At 45.8% G+C, this 16,242-nt stretch overlaps 1 protein-coding gene across 1 annotated transcript; it reads left to right on the top strand.

Moving 5' to 3' along the window:
* Window positions 1-226: 226 nt before the first annotated feature.
* On the top strand, window positions 227-15,351 carry LANCL1 (LanC lantibiotic synthetase component C-like 1 (bacterial)). The gene is made up of 8 exons (XM_009996826.1): window positions 227-345; window positions 7,634-7,841; window positions 10,389-10,524; window positions 10,861-11,007; window positions 12,971-13,153; window positions 13,581-13,757; window positions 14,007-14,079; window positions 14,953-15,351. The coding sequence occupies exons 1-8, from the start codon at window positions 285-287 to the stop codon at window positions 15,027-15,029; spliced, it is 1,062 nt and encodes a 353-aa protein (XP_009995128.1). The 5' UTR covers window positions 227-284; the 3' UTR covers window positions 15,030-15,351.
* The last annotated feature ends 891 nt before the right edge of the window (window positions 15,352-16,242 follow it).

The raw sequence follows: 16,242 nt of genomic DNA, 5'->3' as shown, positions 1-16,242 counted from the left end.
GGGCCGGGGCGGGGTGGCCAAGGCGGGGACCCCTTCCCAGGGCCGCTCCCGCCCCTGCCAGGAGCCCAACCTGGGCCTGAGGTACCCGGAGCTTCTCTAGCAAAGGCCTGTCAGGTTAAAAAACACCAACAGCGGCCCCTCCTGTGTGCCGAGATCCCATCTGCCTGCTGGTGTTTTCTTCACGTGTACTGAGGGGTTTGGCGGTGTGTTTGTTGTTTTATCCCCAGCTGACCCCCGAGTTCACGCAGCGGCTCAATAACAAGATCCGGGAGCTGCTGCAGCAGATGGAGAGGGGGCTGAAGGCCGCCGACCCGCAGGACTGCACGGCGTACACGGGCTGGGCAGGTGGGTGGGTGCCCGCCGGCTTGGGCGGAGCAGCAGCTCCCTGGGGGGGACTGCTAGGTCAGGCCAAGGCAGCCCATGGGGGGGTTGTGGGGGTGCGTGAGCAATCACAGTAGATCCAGGTCAAGCACCGTGCTGCTTCTGCATAATTTGAGCCAGTCTAAGACAAGGGTCTTGTTTTTTCTCGGTGCTCCCCATTTTTGGAGCAGGTTTCAAGCTGCAGAGGGAAGACTCCAATGTTGCAGGGCAGGATTGGGTCTTCTCTTGGTTAATGATGGCAAACTTTAGCAACAGAGAAAGCTACCGCTTGATTGATAGCAAACCCGGGAGCCTGCAGAGGGACTTGCTCTAAGTCTGGCCATGGTGGGGATGGTGACCACTGCTCCATGAATTAGGCAGATGCATGTGGTAGGTCCACATGCAAGGAGTGTGTATGGCAGTGGTGACCTTAAGGCCTGAGATTATGGCCATCTTTTGTGTTTGGGCTGAACTTTATCTTACAACACTGTCTGATCAGCAGGTTGCTTCATTCCTGTTCCCCAGGTAGTGCCCCTCCACTTAGCCAGGGCTAGTTCTGCTCCAGTACCTGCTGGAAGGAGCAGAAGTGCAAACGTGAGTATCATGAAGGATGGAAGTCTTTCTCACACTAACTCTTGTGTGCAAAGCTTCCCTGAGCTTGTCTTTCTCCTGTCCTGCATTTTCAATGTGGTTTTCCATCCTGGGGAGCGTGCCCTGCTCTTTTCCTGCCCACTGGAGCCAGGGAGGACACACTTTTCTCTGCCACCTCATCCTTGGCTACTGCTGTGTGCTTTGTCAGCTTTCCTGCCCTCTGCCCTGTGCCCGCTCCACGGAGGGACCCCAGGGTCCTTACAATTAATCTCATGCTCACTGCAAGATTTTTGCCACTTCTTTGGTGTTTTTTGGCAATACACTGCAATCCTAAATGGCAGCTTTCTACATGACAATCTGGGTGTGGCTGATACGTTCTTGGATGCTGTGGAACTTCGCGCAAACTGTTGCCTTGGGAGAATGATGTTCATTGTGTTGGTGCTAAACCAGCATTTCAGCTGATGACAGCAATGCTAGGCATGCCTGCTTAAACATTTTAGCAAGGTAGACAGGGACTGAGAGCACTCTAGAGCAGTTCGTAAGAAGTGCTACGGTGGCAGTATTAAATTCCAGCCTAAGAGAACATCGATTTCATCAGCTGGTGCCTGGCAGCACTCTGCTGCTTCTGTGAATTGAAGCATTTTTTTTATCAGTGCTGGCTGATTTCACCTTGGGAGACAGGTTCAAGCTTCCAGACTGTGTCACTCTTCTCTGAGGTCCCCTCAGATGAAAAGCCCTCTGTAAGTAAAGATGGTCTTCAGTCATGAGGGTGCTGCTTGACACAATGGTAGTGTCTACTTCTGGCCAGAATAATTATGGAGATAAAGCAGGAAGATAATCATCTGATGTTAGGAGTACTCTGAAAGTCTGTGGGGAGAAGGTAAACACCTTTCCTCAGGGACCATGTTCCCTTTCTTAGGGTGGCTTTGAGGACCTTCCTGTTGGAAAGTAACTGGAATTGTGAAACAGTGGTTGAGAGAGCTCTGGTAGGGTTTCAGCTCATTTTTATTTGGAAGGGAGGTTCTCAAGAGGGATTTGTCACTTTTCTTCCCAGGAATCTTTCCTCATTGGGCACACAGCCCTTCTCATCTTGGCTAACAGGATTAGCAAAAACATGTGGATACATGTGCTGCAGGTCACAGCCAGCACAGTGAGGTTTGCAGATACTACACTGTGTCTTTGCCACCCTCCCTTCTTTTCTAATCCTAGCTATATTAATTTATTCAGTGCTGGTTTCCAGAGACAAAATTAATTGGGCCAAGACAGCAGCTTTTTCTTGTAATTGCTGATGTAGAGAAGGCTTGTTGAGTATCTTCTCATGTAAATCATTGCCCAGCAGTCTGAAATCCACCTGCACTCTTGTGGCTGCTAATCAGAGAGATTTGAAATGTGGGTCTCTAAGCACAAACTGTGTGAAATGTAACATACTCAAGTGTACTGCATTACACCCAGTAATACACAGCATATGCTGGCATTTCACTTTGGTGCCCATTTCTTTCCCCACACACTTCACAGTAACCTGTCCCCCCAGCCTGCATTTGTGCCAGAGAAGCCACGGCTTGTTGGCAAGGGAAGTTGGAGCAGAGGGAGGGAAGTACTTTTATTTTAAGCTCAGAGGCAGTGAAAACACACTCTGGATCAGGATTATCCAGCCTATGGCTGAATGCCCTCAAAACACGTTTGAGTCGGCTCGTTGCAGTTTCACTCGGGTCCCCACAGAGATCAGAGCACCGTAGGCAACACCTGGTACGTGCCTGGGTATAGACCAGACTCAGCTGCTGTGTTCTCTTCTGTGTTTTAATCAGTTTGGCTAGACTGCTGTAAGAGCTTTTGTGGTCTTGCTTGTTTCACTGGTATCCAAGTGAGAAAAGGTAAACGGCCGTGAGCTAATTCGGAATGGGAAGCAGTTCAGCACCTGGCAAAAGTACAACTGCCTCATCCATTTTCAGATAGATTTTCATGAGGAACATGCCTGTGTGTTGGTGTTTCTCACAGCACAAGAGGCTTAACTTCAAAGACTACCTCAACTGGGACCACAGACGATGGAAAGGGAATGGAAGGAGACTGACTTCACTCCTGTCACCTCTTAGCTGACTGCAGAAGCTGGAAAGCTCCTGAGTCCAGTGCCTAATGGACTGTTGTGTCCTTCCAAGATGATGAGGTGGTCTGCCACTTCAAAGAGTATATAAGGGAGAGATTTCCCTTCCTCCCCATTATGGCAGTGCCTTTGGAATTTGCTGCCCATGCAAGCATTCCCTTCTCCAGAAATGTCATAGTGACTTTCAGAGCTCCAGGGCTTCTGGTGCAGAGCAGTGAGTCCAGCTGGTCTGCTTCACCCACAGCTTTTGGCTGGCCTGTTGGCAAGTAGAGATGAGGAGCAGAGCTGAGTTGCATTTGGAAGGTCTCTTCAAAAGACACACCAAGATGAAAGAAGGCATTTAAGAACTGATAGAAATTCTGACCATACCAGTTCAGGAAAGCTTCTGGAGAAACACCTTTCATTCATTGTAGTGCAGTATCTTAGTTTTAACCTCAAAATGCAGAGAACTTGCATCTCCTTAAGAGAGTTCTGTTCAGAAAAATGTCCTCAAATAATCCCTACAGGATAAGAAGCAGTGAGACTGCATTTGACGGGAGAGAGCAGAGTGCCTTGTGGCACCCACATTAACCACATTCCTGGGTAGCTTTTGTGAATCTCTGAAGTTGCCCTTAGTTCCAGAGGGTTGGATCAGATGAACTCGATGTATCCCTTCTAACCTAACCTGTTGTGGGATTCTGTGATGGGGTAACATGTGGTTTTGGTTTGGGCTGTTTTTTTGTTTTGTTTCATTTTTTACAGAGGGGAAGCTTCTTTGCTAAAAAGTTTGAGAAAAGAAGCTTTGTCACCTAGGTTTTAAGGCTGGAGAAGCTGAGGCACGCTGAGAAATGGCCCATGTCCCACAGCACAGTAGGAAGGCAAGCTGTAGAGTAAATAATGCACTGGCCTCAGACAGTTCTGAACTTGGGATGAAACTCTGAAGAAGATGCCCCACTGTTCCATTCAGCATGGCTTTGGCATGTATTTATGAGCACAAGATAACAACCCATGTGTCTGCACCAGAAAAGATGTTTATTATCCATCCTTGGAGCTGTGCAGTAAAGCTATGCCACCCCCTCTGTAGCTTTTACCCCATGCCTGACACATTAAAATTAGATCAGGTGTCTCACTAGAAACCGGCATGCAGAGATAGTTTTCCACTTCTTCCCCCTGTGTTTGACACCCTGCTTTGAGGGTGCTGGCTGACTTACTCCCTGGGTCAGTGCAAGATCTCTGACCTCTTTATTACTGTAGATGGCAGGTTTGGAGCTGCTCTTGTGGCAACCTCACATCCTTTGTGAAAGGACCACATTGCAGCTCAGCTCCTGGTGGACAAGAGGCATGTTCAGACCAGCTGAACGCCCATCCCTGGTGGTGCTGTCAGCAAGGGGACTGCAGAGGAGCTGATGGCAAGCAGTGCTTACTCTCACTTGAATCCACTCTGTTCAGCATGAGGGGGAAGCTTTGTCTCACTACTGCTGTTCTGCCACCAGAGAACTGTTTGCAGTGGTAGTGCAATCCCACATAAAGAACAAGTCTAAACTTGCAGGCAGGTTGAGGCACAGCTTTACTTGTCTTTGATCAACAGAATGGTCATATGGATGAGATCTCTTTTCAGCCTGCTTTAGCTCTCAAGCAAGAACTTCTTGGGTATCTCCAGTGATGTCTGCTCTGTTGAAAGCAGTGTTTGCTCAAGTCATGGCCAGCAGCACCAACTGGTGCAAACAATTCCATGTCTGCTCTGTACGTCTCCTCTCTGCCTTGCTCAAAGGAAACCTCTAATGCAAAGCACCCCTCGGCAGCCACAATGCTGCCCATACAGGGTGGAAAGAGGAAAGAGATGTTGTTTACCACCCTAATGAAGATGTTAAACAAACAGGCTTTGTGAGAGACATGTAGAATTCATTTTTGCCTCCTCATTTCCTGCAGTGACCAAGCATCTCAGTCATTAACACTCCAGTGTATTGGCTTCCCACACACTAGAGATGGCAGTTTAAGCCACCAGAGCCCTGCTAAAGGATGTGCTGTCAGCAGCAGGTGTGTTCACTGCCATCCTGCAAGGAGCAAAAAGCTTTCAAGTCTGGAGAAACTTTAGTAACTCATGAAGAGAACAAAGCCTGTGTACATCTTTGGCAATGGCAGACCACAGGCAGCCACTGCATGGCAGTTCTGCTAGAAACAATCAGGAGTCTCACAGAAACAGGTCACATTTCCAGCTGGGGGACTGAACACAGACCTACCTCCAGGGCACACAGAAATGGAGCAGACCCACCTTACCTAGCCCCTTTTGTCTGATGATGCCATGTTTGTACAGCACTTCAAGCATGCCAAACAAACAGCCCAGCAGTTGGCAAGCCCTGCCTGGCCAGCTGGGGTGAGGCAGAGCTATGGAGTAGCTTCTGCCAAGTTCATCCAGTGGGAACTCTTGCCTCCAGTCTGCACTGTCTGTGAAATATGCTGCCTACATCTTGGCACACAGGTCAATATAGGATATTCCCAGGCAACTACCTTTTGTATTCCTCTCCATGCCTCTTTAAACATGGGTCTGCCCTCCTCTGCTGGCCTTCCTGACTTGTGAGCTCACAGGCCACAAGACAGCAAGCAGTGGGCTGAAGGCAGCACTGCACTAAGCCCTTCTGATCAGCTTGAGAGCATTAATTCCTTGAGGAAGAACTTGAGAAAATTTGCTTTAGATTCAATTTCTAAAGCCTTTGGGTTTTAAAAGACAAAATTAACGATCTGGGCAAGCAACTCATCCCTTCCATCCTTTAATATAGGTCAGTGTTTTTTTGGAGTCTTTCCAAAGATGCTTGGGACTAGGAGGAAAGGGGGTGAGAAGTATTTTAAAAGAAGAGAGGTAAAGAAGCCAGAGGAAAACAATGCTGAGACATTTACTTTCTAAGAATTCAATCCTAGCAGTGGTCTTAGCATGGTAGTTATGTACGTAATTAGGGTGGTATGATGGCAATGGGAATAGAAGCTACTTACAAAGCAAAAACTATATTAAAGCAGGTAAGTCAAGAGTGCAAGTTGTGCTCAGGCAGCTATCAAGCCTATTAAAGCTACGCTAGGTGCCAAATAAATGAAGGAAAGTCACTTGACATTTACTAGCTGGAAGAGGAGGGTTTCCCTTTAAAAAAGGGCTTCATCTTCACATCCTTATAGAGTTAAGTGATGGCACTGTACACCTGAGCTCTCTCTGGAAATACTAGCACTGAACTGCTTGAAGAGAGAACAAGGTTATTAGCTTCAGCAAGAAATGGAAATTTGGCTATAATATACATGTGAAATTGAATTGTCTGTAGCACGAAGCTTTGGAGATTACCCATGCAAAATGAGAAAATGATCTAAATTTAAAATTGTCCTGAGTGCCATGAAAAGCAATTTTGCAGTGTGCTTGTCCTCCCTCACCTTGCCACACCAAAATCTGCAGAGACTGAATCTACTAATTTAGGCTTAAATGCAGGACCTGAGTCTTCTTAGAAATGGTTACTGGTAAGGGGAGAAAAAAGCTTTTCTGAAAGTGATACAGGCCAGTGGCTTTCTTCAGTGCATGTCTGAGGATGCCTTCCCAATCAGAAGGATGGTTCAAACGTGGCAGAATTTCAGACACAGACTTAGTGAGGACTTCTCAGTTACCTACTAAACGCTTCAAGAGCTGGATGAAGATAGGGCAGACAGAGGGAAAGGACAGCACTTGATGTGACTTCTCAGTAGCAGTATTGTTTCTGTAGCTGGCCAGTCCATTGAAAACCTCCAGGAGGGACTGTACAGCTTTTTCCGGCATCCCAGGAAGCTGTTTATGTTTTAGGCAAGGGCTGATCTCATGAATAATGTGCTGCAGACAAGAGTTGGGCAGCCCCCTTCTTCTCTAGGATACACCAGTCCTTGGTGTAGAGCTTGGGACCTGCTCAGCAGCAGGAGATGATGACCAGAGAGCTGTAACAAGCTTGTTGGTGCTTTCCAGTGGGAGGGACAGGGGAAAAAAAATAAGTTAAAAAAATCACCAAAACGAGCCAAGTAGGGTGTCTTAAGGGTGCTGCTTTTCAGTGCTGATGATGTGCCACTTTTTTTGAAAATCAAATCCAAGCTAAGTGACCCCGCCCTTTACCTCCTCGCATGGGAAAAAATAAGTGAGATAGGTAACAGCTCAGCACAGCTCTGGTGCCAGTACCATCTTGCCCAAAGATTACTGTTTGTTTGTTTTTTTCCTCTACTGTTTAGCAGCAGTCCCAAGTGCAACTGACAGATTTAGATGGGTTTGTCTAGGTCTCATCTTTTGTTCCTTGCTACTAAAATAGTATGTAACTTGTGTATCAGAAGCTCTGCTGTTCTCCAGGACCTCCTGGGTCAGACTTCTCTTGTCTTGCCCTGCAGTTGGCTTATGAGCAACATCAAGTACAAGGAGGTCAGAAAGCAGGACAAGAAGCTGTGGATGCTGCAGCTTTTGGTTGTGCCCCTGAATTTGCCCAGGAAGCCTGTCTAGAAGGGTTGTGCCCTAGATAAATCTGAGGGCCAGGCTTTTAGGTTCTTTTAAACATCGAGGGCACATAGTGGGAAACATACACTTTTCTGGTGGGTGCAACCTTTATGTTCCTTCTACAGGCATTGCTTTGCTGTATTTGCACCTGTATGATGTGTATGGAGACCCAGCCTATCTTCAGGTGGCCCATGAGTATGTGAAGAAGAGCCTGAGCTGCCTGACACGACGATCTATCACTTTCCTTTGTGGAGATGCTGGGCCCCTGGCAGTGGCTGCTGTTGTCTACCACAAACTACAGAGCCAGAAGCAGTCAGAAGACTGCATCACCCGGTAAAACACTTGGTTACACCTTTGATTTCATGTTCCTCTTGCTCACAGACCTGCTCTGAGCTTGTACCAGGCACTTTCCACCAAGCCCGACTACATTTGGTTGCCATGTCACATGAAAGCTAAGCCAGTAACTTAGCAGGGCAGCACAAACTTGTTCTGCCCCAGGAAAGAGCTACTTAAGGACAAATAGGCTTGCCTGGCAGGCAGCAGAGGCTGCAGAGCAAGGATATTGCTCAGCTGGCACTGCCATCTTAAAAATAATCCAAATAAACACAGAGGAAAAAATAAAAAAAAACCCACAGAACACGAGGTTTGGTATTTTTTGAGAACCCTCAAGTTTAGTTTTACAGCTGTTTTGATAAAAAAGGAGAAGTGTAGCAGGGTTATTAGATTAATTTTATTACTTGCTTCCACTTGCTATTTGCTAGTTGACTTTGACCTAAACATAAGATTAGACAGCATCCCTTTCAACTGCTGAATGCAGCTGGTTATGATTCATTTATTTCTATTTCCTGCCTTTCCTCAATTGTTTTCAAATTTATTTCTGTTGGGTACTTATGACAAGAAAAGGACAAACAAGTCCTACAATTAGATCAGCATGTGGTAGGGGAAGGAAAGAAGTTAAGGAGATGCAGTTGCAAGCTGTGCTTGTTTAAGGCAGATCAGTTTTGAGAAGATGAAAATCAGCCCTGTAAAGAGTTTCCATTTACATGTGGTCAGCACAAAACCAAGACAAAACCCCTGACACTTCAGAACAACACTGAATGCCCTCAAACAGCCACGAGCAACTGATGCATAACAGCAATTAAAAAAAGCCATGGGTGGGAATCAGAGGTGCCTGTGTGGTTTGGACACCAAGTTCCCCACTCCCTTAACTAAGAATAGTTTCTGGTATATGTGGATACAGTCAGTCTGAAGGATGAAACTCCTTTCTTTGTTCTTGAAATAATCTGTGGTTTAGGTTTTGCTTAGTATTGTGTCAAAGTGGTGAATCTCACCAAACAATGGATTCAGTAGCAAAAAGGTACTAATCTGCCAAACAGTACTGGCCAGTTACACTCAGTGTATAAGTCCCAAGTTATGAAAAATCCCCAATATATGTTTTCTTGCTGTAGCTCCCTCCTTGTATCCCTCCTGTTCTGCCTGCAGTTTTGTGTCAGAATGGAAACTCATTAATCCTGCACTGCCATCTAATGGCATAATAAAGGCAGAGCCCTGGAAATCAGTTTCTTCATACACCTGAGAAGAGGAAAAAAGAAAAATGGGGTTTTCTTGAAGGAACAGTTATACTGTCCTTACTTTGCCACCAATTCCCAGAACAGTTAATCTGATCGTGCTACCCTTATAAAGAGAGTATTTCTTTGAGATATAACTCCCTTATTCAAAACTCTTATGTGGGTTTTGAGCATGCTGTTCAGCTACAGAACAGTTGCTAAGTTATGCAGCTCAAGTGCATAGAAAATGCACTTTATCACAGCTGCAGAGAAACAGGATCTCTCTCCATTTTATTCTTTCTTTAAAGCACCTCATCTTTACAGAGCCCAAGGAGACAATCCATCAGCCAGGTTTTACCTGCAGTGGAATAGACAGAAGCTTGCTTTTTCTTAGCTCCTTGCTCTTGCCTAAATGAGTTTGTGACTAACAAATGTGCTTTTATGCTCTGGAGAGACTTAATATTTCAGGGCAGCCCATTTTCCAAGAGCCTGTGAAAATCTGACCCGTGTTCCAGGAGTCTTCTTTTCCTTGCCATCTCCAACCAATTCAGAAGGTTAAAGGTTTGCTTTTAGAGCCAGTGACATACAAAAATCCCATGTTGCTCTACAGCTGCTTTGCTTACCCTCTGTTCAGAAACCTGATTTTTGACAGTTGAAATACCAGGCTGATAGTGAGCAGGAGTGGCTCTTCCTTTCAGGACCTCAATTTACCCCCTCACATTTGAGAAATGCATTCTGCATGAAAGCACCTCTTTCTCCACTGACAGTGTAGCCCTGGCTGCTTGCAGACATGGAGAGAAAGGGGCTTTTCTATCAGGCTTCTGAGCACAAGGTGAGAGATTTTTCCACATACCATCAGCAACAGTTTGACTTTTTAGCATTCCTTGAGCAGCCAAATTAAACAGATGCTAGTTAAGTCTGAAAACAGTCATTTTTGACAGAGCATCTGCCTTGCCAGCTGCAGCACATGATAATGGTGGGCAGCCTTTCTGAGCAGTCAGTAACTTCATATGCGGCCCTGCAGACCAGGTTTCCCTGCAAGTAGCCTTTCCCAGAGCTGGTGCTCTAAAAAACAAGCACATAATACAACTGCATTGGAAAGAGCTGAGCAGACTAAACTAATAATCCATACAAAAAGCAAAGGGAAAAGAGGGATTCTGCGATTCTGCACCTTGTGTAGCTGGAAGGCTGAGACCCAGAGATGGGCCTGACGTCTCCCCGGGGGACAGGCAGCATGCAGGAACAAACCCATGTTTTGGGGTTCCAGTCTCACTGCTTGCTTACATGGCTTTGAGTGTCCTCTTATCTCCCCCACCTGCCTTTTTTGCTGCAGTTTGCTCCATCTACGGAAGCTTGACTCGCGAGTGCCAGATGAGCTGCTGTATGGGCGCCTGGGCTACCTCTATGCACTGGTATTTGTGAACAAGCACTTCGGAGAGGAAAAGATCCCTCAAAGTCACATTCAACAGGTACTGTGGCTGCTGATGATTTGCTGAAGCTGTCTCTTCCCCTGCAGCTCATCTTGGAGCAGGTGGAAATCAATGCTAGATGTAAAGAAGTCAGGCAAAAAGGGAGAAACCACATCATGTTATCCCTGCTCATCTTCCAAAAGGACAAAGCACCCCACACCCCAGTACCATCCATATAAATCCACAGGCAGTACTGAATTGGCACACGTGTCACTCCCTCACCCACAGTCTTCTCTCTGTTTGGGCAGAAAAACAACCGTTTTGTTCTATGCCAGCGTATTGTGCTGTGTCCAAGATTACAGCATTTCCCTCACCTCCATCTGTTCCCTTCCACAGGTCTGTGAAGCTGTTGTGGCCTCAGGAGAGAGCTTAGCCAAAAGGAGGAACTTTACCGCAAAGAGCCCACTGATGTACGAGTGGTACCAGGAGTACTATGTAGGGGCAGCCCATGGTTTGGCTGGGATTTACTATTTTCTCATGCAGGTGAGAGGCACTGGAGGGGAGGGACCTTTAGCAGCCAATTCTCATTTCTTTGAGCAAAGAGGAGCATTTGAATTGGCTCTTGGTGATATCAAGCTGGATACCTTGTCCTGGACATAATCCTGGGTTTGATCACATGTTACTACTTCTAAAGGTTTTCTCAAAATCTTTGAGATTGAATTTCCCACATCCATGGTGATCCATAGGGAAATGTGGCCTTTCACATAAGAAAGCCCTGTAAGTCAGCTGGGTCTGAGCTTCTCTTTACCCCTTCCTGTTTTAATTGCTTATAAAGTATTCCCAGCTCTTGGTATCTGTGGGCTTACTGCATCATTTAAGGTGGTTACTTGGAGCAATCTCGGATCATTACAGAATGAGAATCTGTGCAAGGGAAGTATGGCAAAAGAGATTTTGTTCATAGGAGGAAAGTGGGAAATACCTTTATTTCCAAATCAGAACCTATGTCTGAACCCAGGAGAAGTGGGACTTTTTACTTTGGAAAGCAGCTGAGTGCTGTGGTGCTTGAACTAAGCATGGGAAGACAAGAGGGAGCTGCTGCAGAGCCCCTTTCCTTTGCTGCTCTGTCTTCCACAATTTTGCACAACTCACTGGAGCTTTGGAAGTCTTTGCTTTCCCAGCTCTGAAATGAGGGTGATAATTCCCCTGTGGTTCACTTTGTGCATAAATTTACAGAGATTAAGCTCTTTGAAAAATAACAGCAAAAAATAACATTGCGTTTTCAAAGCATTCAGGGCACCTACTGATCAACACAATTTATTTTGACATAGTGATGTTCACAGAAATAGGTGGTATCTCTTATTAGACCCAGCTCTCACAGCAGGTGGAAAAAAACCACCAGGTTTCAACTCTTTGAGCTTTCCTTCAGTAGCCTCAAAGCTCAAGCCCATATGCAGGATAAGGGAGGTTCCTGTGAGTGTAACCTTCTTATGTGACTCAGAGAAGAAGAGGTGATTGGTGTTTTTTAAGCAGGAGATTTGGCAAGAGGAGGATGCCAAGTGATTATTCCCCAGGAGTACAGAATGGCTAGTTGAGAGCAGGGGAGACAGAAGTTTGCTGTGAGCCTAAATTTTCACCAAGTCCCTGACCTTTTTTCCAGGCTGATGTTTTAAAGAATTTAAGTCTCTAATATTTCATGGACTTTGTGCATCACTTCTGTATAAATTACAAGGAGCCTGAGTCAGCCAAGCATGATGCACAGAAAGCCTTAGGGGAATCAAACAGGGGAAATATGGAGGACATTGGACTTTTATCTCTTATGATTTTACAGCATGAGTATTGATTTTTAATTTTCAAGTTATCAGCCTGGGAACAGTGTGGTCCTTTGATGAGAGTGCTTATTGCAGCCTGCCATGGGAAGTCAGAACTGCACAGATTCATGTGCAGCACTGTCACTGGAAGAGGACACTGAAGCCACTCCCTTGCTTCTGTCTGAGGTCAGCAGTGAAGTGACCCCCTACCAGTTATCCAGAAACATCTGTGAAAATGCAGCATCACAGCCTGCCAGCTGGGCTGGCCCAGCAACCCAGAGCTGAGATGTTCTGGGTTCTAGAAATCAATCCTGGTATTCAAACTTAACACTGTTCTCACACAGTTTACCTCTTTACTCCAGCTCTGGGTACCTGAGAGTATTTCTACTCATCTTCAGGAAAAGAAGCAGCAAGCCTCTTTGCTTAGAGGGCTATGTGACATGCTAGGAGCAGCCTTGTTTCTAGGCTGCAAAGGTAGGACTGAAAATAAGTCCCTGCCAAAGGGCAGAGCAGCCAGGGGCCAGGTGTATATTTGTGGTGTGTGAAAGCCTGGACCAAAGAAATTGCTTGGTTTACTAGGAGCATGTGGGAATGAGACCATAGTTGGCTTTGTTTCTGCCTTTCAGGCAGATCTTGGGCCTCTTAGGGAGAGACCTAACAGTAATTCTCCTTGATTTAACACTTGCTTTCTTTCTTAGCCTGGCCTTGGAGTGAGTCAAGTAAAACTTCACAACACAGTCAAACCCAGCATGGACTACGTCTGCCAGCTCAAGTTCCCATCTGGCAATTACCCTCCATGCATCGATGACACCAGAGACCTACTTGTCCACTGGTGCCATGGGGCACCAGGTGTTATCTACATGCTTATCCAGGCCTACAAGGTACCAGAAATCTTGCAAAGACCCTTTGGGGAGCCCAAAATGTGGATCTTCATCACAGAGAAGACTCTGTTGAGACTCCCGCTGCCTGAAAGTAGGATGGCTTGTTACAGTGAAATCACCCCCCAGGGACCACTGACTGAAACTGAAATCAGTCTTTAAAAAAATTGTTTTTTTAAATACCCATCAGCTGTGTGGGGTGTCCTATTGCAGGTGACTGATGGTGACAGCTAGTTGTGTGTGAAGTAATGGTCATGCAGCCCCATTCATCCTGTCAAAAACATCCTCCTTTAAAGTAGACAGCAAAGTCAAAGCGTTAAGATTTTAGTAGGAGAGAAACTAATTATCCCAAACCTTCCCACTTACACAGGGATGCTCCTTGTGTGGAGGAAATTACCTCAGCAAGAGAAAATATTTCTTGTCTCTGCAGGTCTTTGGGGAACAGCAGTACCTAAATGATGCCCTGCAGTGTGCAGAAGTGATCTGGCAGCACGGGTTGCTGAAGAAAGGCTATGGGCTGTGCCACGGGGCAGCTGGCAATGCTTATGGCTTCCTAGCACTGTACAACCTCACTCAGAATATGAAATACCTGTACAGGGCTTGCAAGGTGAGAGCCTGTGTAAGGAAGGGAGAGGGGATTATCCCTTTCTGCCTTTTACATCACCACCTTTGCCTTTGAAATTTAATTTCTGCTGTGGCAGCTCCATCAAAATAGTCCTTCAGCAGCACCATCACTGTCTGACAGGCTGCACAGAAGGAACATGCAGCAGGAGCCTTGCTCTGCATGGGATAATGTGAAGATTAGTGTGGTTATTTTTTAACACAAAGTGAAAAGCTTTTGTTCCTCTTTCCTCAGTTTGCAGAGTGGTGTTTAAGTTATGGTCAACACGGGTGCCGGACTCCAGACACACCCTTCTCTCTCTTTGAAGGTAACCTCCATCTCTATGCTTGTGTTTTGCTCCTGTATCTGAGCCAGCCAGCACCAAGGAGAAATAAATAAATGCTCCACTGAAGTCTTTGCCAAACTCAGGGGAGAGGATGGGAAGGAAATGGTATTCACAGTTTTAACCCTTTCCCAGAAGCAGTCTCCTTGTAGCACAGGCAAATATCTGAGCTGGAGCATCTGGTCCTCTTCGGCCTCCTGCACAGATTCTGCAAACAGGTCTCACGAGCAGGTCTTTAATGGGTACCAGCCAAAGTCTACCTTACAGGAATTTGTATCCTGGCTTCTCAGTCAGCCTCTTTTCTGTACAGTTTTAAGGACTGAAATCCTTCCAGAGCTTTCCAGTTCCATTCCAAAGGTGAGTGAGGAACAAACAGGGCTGCTTTTGTGGGCCTGTTGGCTACTGTGGCACTTCTGCTAAGGGCTCCTCCAAAATCTGCTATCAGCAGGCATTGCTGAAGCAGCCAGTTCCTCAGCTGACCTGAATCTCCCCAGTTTTTCTGCAGGCCAGCAAATGAGGGCAGTTACCTGAGTGAGGGCCTGAGGAAACAATGTCACAAGGTCCAGAGTTATGCAAAGATATTCCAGATTGTTAAACCTGCAGCCAGTTAAAGGGAGGAAGGTGGAAGGGGGAAGATCCATCATGTTTCCCCAGGGGCTTTTCAACATTTAATTAGCTTCAAAATGCTTTCCCAACTGAGGTACCTAAGTTGCTTGAGAAAGCTGGGTTCAGACCTTGAAAATTATTTAGGTCCTTCTGAAAATCATACCCTTTCTTCTATTTTCATGACTCATTTACCCCCTGGATAGTTGCTAAAAGGGAATGTCTCTGAACCACATTGTTTTCTCTCATCCTCAGGAATGGCTGGAACCATTTACTTTCTTGCAGACCTGCTGGTGCCAACCAAGGCCAAGTTCCCTGCATTTGAACTCTAATTCTGAGCTTAGCACTTCCCTGCTGAATCCATCCATACTTGGAAAAGCAGGTCAAGGCTGCTTTCTCCTTCTTCCAGACTCATCGTTGTTCACCTAACTGAACAGAAACCCATCCTCCTGAGGGCATGCTGAGTTCTCTAATGCTTCTGGTCATCTCATTGCATTGTTTGAATTGAAAAGACAGAATGCAAGTTTTACTGGTGTCTCTTACAAATGCAGGGCTGCAGGTGGGAGCAGGGAGAAAATGTACAGTATTTTATTGGCTCTAGAATTTTGCTATTTTCTGTATCCCTTTTCCTGGAAGAAAGTTTTCTATTGAATGTAACTCCAGTCACTTTATTTTTTTTTTTCATGCTGACAAATAGTTGCAGGAATTTAATTGCCTTTGAAAAACAAAACATGAAAAACTGAGACTGCAAGTTGCTTTTAAGTGTTTTCTTTCTGAGCACCCAGGGAGCAGGCAGTTCAGGATCTGGGCTGCTCCAACTGAAGTGAATGTGATGCTATGGAGTCTGGATACATTTTTTTTCTTAATGTCACAGTGCAAGTGGTACAGCTGGAACTTCCATGATAAAGCCTTGTCCTGAACTTCCTCCTGTCTGCTTTAAAGGCAAAGGCTAAGTATAACTCTTCTGTGACAGACAAGTAATCCATCAGCTTTTGTGCTTATTTGACATCTTATGCTAAACATTGCAAAAATCCACTGATTTAATGGAAAACTCCCATCTAAAAGTGAGCTAAGCATGCTTGTTGGTATGGCCTCTTCTGCTTAGTTTTGAAAGATTATTTTGCATTCTTTATTTTAAATTGTGTATGACTGCTATAGGTGTTAGGTGGTGCTGGGCCCACCAGCAACAGCATGGGAAATGTACTCCACTGAGTTCTGTCAGTGTTTAACCTATTACCTGTATAGATTTGGTTTACATGCTTTGTTTTATAAGCTTTCCTGAACCTGGATAATTTCAGTCACTTATTTGCCTCATTACTGCTTATTGTGCTTGGATATACAACCACACATCTAACCAACTGGAAAATCTGCCCTAGCTTACATAGTGGTGACTGTCAAGCAGACCTGGTACTTGCAAGTGGTAAACCTGCTTTTCTGTCCTTAGCTGATGCTACACTCATGTATAGCAGCTCAGGACCTGACCCTTGCAAACCACTCTCAGCACTGAGCACAAGCTAAACGCAGCACAGTGAAGGTCACTGATGC

This window comes from Chaetura pelagica, unplaced genomic scaffold (assembly GCF_000747805.2).
Source record: "Chaetura pelagica isolate M959 unplaced genomic scaffold, ChaPel_1.0 scaffold300, whole genome shotgun sequence".
In the NCBI taxonomy this organism is placed as follows: Eukaryota; Metazoa; Chordata; class Aves; order Apodiformes; family Apodidae; genus Chaetura; species Chaetura pelagica.
This window is presented reverse-complemented; position numbering and strand designations above follow the sequence as displayed.